The 7108-nt window shown below is 38.8% G+C and overlaps 1 protein-coding gene across 1 annotated transcript in view; it reads right to left on the reverse strand.

The window, feature by feature from the left end:
- The window catches only part of bcap31 (B cell receptor associated protein 31), a 35641-nt gene extending 28782 nt beyond the window's left edge, over positions 1–6859 (reverse strand). The window contains exons 1-2 of the mRNA XM_044350583.1: positions 6701–6859; positions 2453–2552 (exon numbers count right to left, since the gene is read on the reverse strand). Coding sequence (XP_044206518.1) covers positions 2453–2544 — 92 coding nt within the window. The 5' untranslated portion in view covers positions 2545–2552; positions 6701–6859. The remainder of the gene's footprint in view (positions 1–2452; positions 2553–6700) is intronic.
- Positions 6860–7108: the final 249 nt, after the last annotated feature.

Genomic DNA, 7108 nt, shown 5'->3' on the forward strand with positions numbered 1-7108 from the left:
ATAAAGCTGATGTCTGGAAACACAAAGCTGCAAACTCAACACTTCCTGTTTTATATCATTTAGAAATAAGAAAAATTACTAATAAATAATAATAAAAACCTTGTTGTCCAGTGAGAAATTATGGAGTCATTTGTCACATTAAATAGAGTTTGGAAGTCAGCGTGGTGCCGCTTTAACTTCTGCTCGCCGTTAGCAGCACATGACCAAATGTTAAGCTTGGTGAAATGCACACTGGGAGTCGTAGTTCACTTCTACCTCGAAATCTTTACGTTTAGTCTTTTAGCTTCGACTTTTTACTGAAGAACCAGATATTTTCTAACACAGTTGTTGAGTCACTAACACCGTCTATGAGAGAACCAGAGGCCCCATTTCACTACTTTATTGACTAATATGTGGATTTTTTTGATCAGTTGGTTTAATCACCAATAGATAAAAAGCTGCAGCCGAATTATTTTTACACCTATTTTGTTCTTGTTGCCTCTGCTAGCCAGTATCTTTTTCTTGACTTTCTCTCTTTCGCAATCTCTTCTTTATATCTTTTAACGCCTGCAGCTCACGTCAGTACAGACAGAAGAGATGTGAGATGATCCGAGAGCGAATGTGATAAAAACTGCAGCTTTAAGTGCATCAAGACGCCGTCAGTCTGCAGGACAGAAAACAGGCCTCTGTGTTTTGACGCTGACATTGTTGGATACTCAAGCTTTCAGAAGCAAACCGCTGCCCCAAAGCAAATGATTCGCTTTGCTTGATCCAGCAACAGCGACAAACAATTAAGAGATGCAAATTCTCTGGTTCCAGCTTCTTAAATGTGAATATTCTCTGGTTTCTTTAGTCTCTATGACAGTAAACTGAATATCTTTGGGTTGTGGACAAAACAAGACATTTGAAGACGTCACCTTGGGCTTTGGGAATCGGGCAACTAATCAATCAATCAAGAAAATAGTTGACAGATTAAAGAACAATAAAAATAATCATTAGCTGCAGCTCTAAAGTTAGCTCGATCTGGACAAGCTAACCCTCTGTAGCTCCGTCACATAGCAACATTACAAGTAACAGCAACCAAAAACATTTGCATCATAAACATGTGGTTGATCCGTGCGTCTGACCCCCCCTCCCCCTCCCTACATAATCATTCAAATCGTTGAATTTCACAAGAGAGTGTCGTGTTTGCAGCTACAAACAGGAACAAACTACAGATCCAGTTAGAAGATACGCGCTGCGGTTTGAACACAGAGAGCCTCGACTGTCTCCTGCTGTGAAGCAACAGGAGAAAATATGACTTCTTTATTGAATTGCTCTGTAAGAATCTCCCTCTGAGTTTCTTAAAGACGTTCAGTCACAGTGACACAAACAGACTCAGTAATCAGTGAAGTGAAGCTTCTGTTCTGTGAGCCGAGTTAATCAGAGCTGATCAGTTTTCAGTCAGTCAGGAGGTCTGACGGGTTTTAATCTGATCAGATTCACACAGAGCTGCTCTGTGTTCCAGTAAACAGACTGCAGAGTGTTTCAATCAATGAGCTCCAGGCTTCGACTCAAAAACACCAGCTGAACGAGGAAATCTATTAAAAGTGTCTGTAATCACTCATAGATACAGAGACTCTGTACAGGACAGGTGAGTATAGGACAGGTTTATACAGGACAGGTGAGTATAGGACAGGTTTATACAGGACAGGTGAGTAAAGGACGGGTTTATACAGGACAGGTGAGTGTAGGACAGGTGAGTATAGGACAGGTTTATACAGGACAGGTGAGTATAGGGCAGGTTTATACAGGACAGGTGAGTAAAGGACGGGTTTATACAGGACAGGTGAGTGTAGGACAGGTGAGTGTAGGACAGGTTTATACAGGACAGGTGAGTGTAGGACAGGTGAGTGTAGGACAGGTTTATACAGGACAGGTGAGTGTAGGACAGGTTTATACAGGACAGGTGAGTGTAGGACAGGTTTATACAGGACAGGTGAGTGTAGGACAGGTGAGTGTAGGACAGGTTTATACAGGACAGGTGAGTGTAGGACAGGTTTATACAGGACAGGTGAGTGTAGGACAGGTGAGTGTAGGACAGGTTTATACAGGACAGGTGAGTGTAGGACAGGTGAGTAAAGGACTGGTTTATACAGGACAGGTGAGTAAAGGACAGGTTTATACAGGACAGGTGAGTAAAGGACAGGTTTATACAGGACAGGTGAGTGTAGGACAGGTTTATACAGGACAGGTGAGTGTAGGACAGGTGAGTAAAGGACAGGTTTATACAGGACAGGTGAGTAAAGGACAGGTTTATACAGGACAGGTGAGTAAAGGACAGGTTTATACAGGACAGGTGTGTAGAGGACAGGTGAGTAAAGGACAGGTTTATACAGGACAGGTGTGTAGAGGACAGGTGTGTAGAGGACAGGTTTATACAGGACAGGTGAGTAAAGGACAGGTTTATACAGGACAGGTGGTGTTTACTGACCTCTTAGGTGAGATGAAGGGGATGCAGAGCAGCAGAACAAAGAAGACCTCCACGTACAGGAAGGTGGCCACCGCCGTCCACTGCAGACTCATCCTGACACCTGAACAGGTAAAACAGGGTAAAAATAAATAAATAAACTGACCAGGTGACAGATCCAACAACAGGGAGTGAATTTCAAAGAAATGAGCAGCAGTTTATGTCATTGAATAATCAATTTAGTCTTTTTTAAGCAAAAATAACAAATATTAGCTGGTTTCAGCTTCTTAAATGTAAGATGTCAATGCCATCATTGTCATAAATGATAATATCTGCAACTCTTTTGATAATCGAATAATGTTTTTAGTGATTTTTTTTTTTTTAGGAAAAAATGCTAAATTCTCTGGTTCCAATCTCTTACATTAAATTAATATAATAAAAATAAATATTTTCTGGTTTCTTTAATCAACAGTAAACTGAATATGTTTGGGTTTTGGACTGTTGGATCTGAAGACGTCTTCATCAGCTTCAACAGGTACTGTCAGTATTTTCTGACATTTTACAGACAAAACGATTAATTGAGAAAATAATCAATAATGAAAGTAATTGTGCAGCCCTCACTCACAGTTCAGGACTGTACAGGTTCACAGTTTAATGCACTCAATACGACATCTTTACCAGAGTCTGAATGAAATCAGAACTACTATTATTCCTCTTTATGTATTAACAGAATAAACAGCAGAGCTGCAACTTTTTATATCTATAAAATGTCACAAAATAGAGAAAAATATCTTCAAATGTCTCGTTTTATCTGATCAACAGTCCAAAATACAAAAATATTCACTTTACTGTCATGTATGAACAAAGAAAAACATTAAATCTGCAACTAACAAATATTTTCACTATTGATTAAACTGACAATTATTTTCTAGATTAATCGATTAGTCATTTGGTCCAAAAAATGTCAGAAAATTATGAAAAATATTGATTAATGTTTGTCAAAACCCAAGCTGACGTCCCAGAGATATTCAGTTTACTGTCATAGAGGACCAATAGGATTATATTTTATAATAATACTAATAACTACTTTTTTCAGACAAAATTACTAAAACTATTATTTGATTAATCAGAATATTGCAGATTAATTTTCTCTCTATCAACTAATTCCTGCAGTTCAAACAGTAAATATCAGTGAATACTTTCATGTTTTGATATAAAAACAGTTGATATGTGAAGCAGCTTCAGCACAAAGCCTTCAGAAACGTCTCCGTCCTTCAGATGTAAACTAACAACACAACCTCACGCAGGATATAAAAATCAAAGTGAATTAAACAGAAGCTGAGAGGATGATTAGAGGCCGTGTGTGTCCTGTTTAGATCTGCAACTTTCTGCTGAAAATAAGATCAATAAAAAAACACTCAGAGAAGCTGAATCACCGGGACAAAAGGAAGCTTCTAGATACGTGTGAAGCCTCGTTTTATCGGCCTGCAGGCTCAATCAGACCCTCCAGATCAAATGTGATCCTGCCCTCATTCACTCAGGAAAGACATTTTAATCCAACTCTTGTTTTTATTTTACAGGATCAGCTGGTTGAACCTGATCAGATCTGTTCTTCAGGTGGTCGTTGTACAGAAACAGAACTTCAGATCAACCATAAATGAAGCAGACGGCTGTTTATCGTCTTTAGTCTCCGACTGCAACACGAGTCACTTTACACACAGGGAGGATTCAGATTTGAGCTGCAACTAACAATTATTTTTTCATTATTGTTTAATCCGGCAGATAAATAAAACATCAGAAAACAGTGAAAATGCCTGTTTATAGCAGGGAGCTCAAGCTGACATCATCAAATGTCTTATTTTGTCCAAATCACAGTCAGAAGACCAGAATATTTAATTCTATATGATGTAAGAAAAGGAAAAGCAGCTAAATCTCAGTCCAGTTTTTGTCATATATGTTTGAGTTATGACTGAAACAATTAAGTGATTATTAAAAACAGCTGCAGGTTAATTTTCCATCAACTAGCTGATTGATCGCTGCGGCTCTAATTAAAGTAAGTAATCTGTAATAATCTGATAGTCCTGGATTACTATTGTGAAACATGACCTCTGCTCTTTCTTTCAAATCGACTAATCGTTGCAGCTCCACAAACACCAACTACTCATTAAATCAACACATGGACATGTGACTGTTGTATTACGTCGGTAAACGGAGCTGCAACGATTTGTCGATTGACAGAAAATTAATCAACTATTTTGATAATCATTTAATCATTTTGCTCATTTTTTACAGCAAAAATGCCAAATATTCTGTTTCCAACTTCTCCTTTGTTTCATAATCACTGTAACTGAATGTCTTTGTGTGGAGACGTTTATCTTGGACGTTTCAAGTCCAAACGTTCAACTGAGATAATAATCAGCAGATGAATCAATTGTGAAAATGATCCTTAGTTGCAGAACTACTTGTGCTTTATAGTGTGTGTGTGTGTGTGTGTGTGTGTGTGTGTGTGTGTGTGTGGTCCAGGTATTCCTCGTGTTGTGGGGATTCGCCTCCCTTATGGGGACAAAAAGCAAGTCCCCTTAACGTAAAATCGTTAATTTTAGGGTGAAGATTTAAAGTTAAGGTTAGTTTAGGGTTATATTAAGGTTAGGGTAAGGCTTCAGGTTAGGCATGTGGTGGTCATGGTTAGGGTTAGGATAAGTCTCCAGGAAGTGAACGTAAGTCAATGTAATGTCCTCTGAAGTGATGAAAACACTGTGTGTGTGTGTGTGTGTGTGTGTGTTTAGTGTATGTGTGTTTGTGTGTGTAGTGTATGTGTGTGTGTGTGTGTGTGTGTGTGTGTGTGTGTGGAGGGGGCGTGGCAGCTCAGAGCAGCTGTGTCATGCAATGCTGCAACAACGCTGCAACTCCTGCAAACCAACTGCTGATGTTCCAGTGACGCTGTAGAAACATCAGATGATGATGATGATGATCATCATCATCATCATCAGACGTCCCGCCGGACTTTAACATTTAACCCACATTTTAAAAACAGAGAGTCGAGCAGCTCTGTGAGACATGAAGCAACACTCAGCTAAAGTGCGACACATTTTACTCACAGGCAGTTTTCTATCTCTGTGTAGGAGGAGAAACAGATCTTTAGCCCAAAAAATATCGCATATTGACTCCTTTAAGATAAAACAGCCGCGACACAGCTTCATGCAAAGTGTTGAAACATAAAAACAAACCTTCTGTAAACACCGTCTATTTGCTGGCGATGACACGCACTTTTTAAAGCTCAAATAAGTTGGTTATAGTGTATGTTAGACACCTTATAAAGGTTTTAGGCTCTTAAAGTTTAATTTCGTATATTTGCTGGAATTAGAACAACCTCATTTAGGGAAGTCTATACAATATGTGGGTCCCGTCTATTTGTTGGATTGTGACAAGCATGAAACGATGCTGAAGCTAGCTTCTGATTCGAGGGTAAGTTGAATTTTAAGGGAAACATAAAAACATACATAAAATGCTTTTACTTAGACTTGTCATATCTGGACTTGATTAACAAGGAGACTCCAGAGATTAATTAAAAGTCTAAATATGTTTTTCTAAATCAGGTCTTATGTGGTCTGGATGGAGAAATATCAGTGAAAACGCCCCTTTCTTCAGTTTTCACAAATACAATAAAGGTTTCAAAAATCTGAAACAGTGTTTTAATTATGTCTCTGGAGTCTCCTGGATATTCTAGTCCAGATCTGACAAGTCTAAATGTAGTTATAGGTTTTATATTGGAAAAAACAGTGAAATCGCCCTTTTCTGGTTTCATAAGCAAAATATAGCCTCCACAAATATGACAGTGTGTTTAAACAGCGTTAAAGCTGTTTTTTCTACGATGTGTAACACCTTTTCACAAGAGTAAGCAGTGACAAAACGGAGAATCAAATAAATATCTAAATATCATTATTTATGTGCCTTTCACTTTTCCCTCAACTACGAATCAGAAGCTAACTTCAACATCGTGTTAGCCAGCTAGCATGGGCTCAGTCTACTTGCTGGGAACGTTTCTGTTTTGGCTCCACACATACTGTGTTTCCATAGTTTGAAGTTGTTTAGTTGTATTTACTGTTTGAATATTCGTCACCGCTGCTTGTTAATAAAACAAGAATATACTTTCGCGCCAGACTCTCAACTGTTAGTTAAAGTTGGTGTTAGCAGTTAACAGATGTTAGCTTCAGGAGTCTGTGGCACAATAAGAAACTAGAGATTTAAAAGCATTCAGCAGCTAAGACTCACCTCAAAGGATCCAGAAACAAACTCGGAGAAAACTCGTCCACACGCTGCTGATCAGCTCAGCTTACAAACGTCTGCTGGGCAGGTTAGTTAGCCTGTTAGCTTAGCTTCGTTTTCAAAAGACTTCCGGCGTTTAATGCCAGCTCATCCCGATCCTGACACGTGATTGGTTGCGCCGCAAAAGAGGGGCGGGACCAGGTGCTGACAGCGTCTGACGTCACAGCATTGCGTCTTAACAAGCATTTCAGCAACATTAAGGAATTAAGTTACTGTTTTAAAACAGCCTTAAAAAGCGTTTTATTCAGGAAGCTTTTTCATCTTAACTCTTCTTATTTTCTTTATATGTTTTTAACACTGTAGCCCTTTGAGGTTCACTGCGAATGAAAGGTGCAGTACGAATTAAATACATTA

Source organism: Thunnus albacares, chromosome 5 (genome assembly GCF_914725855.1).
Source record: "Thunnus albacares chromosome 5, fThuAlb1.1, whole genome shotgun sequence".
In the NCBI taxonomy this organism is placed as follows: Eukaryota; Metazoa; Chordata; class Actinopteri; order Scombriformes; family Scombridae; genus Thunnus; species Thunnus albacares.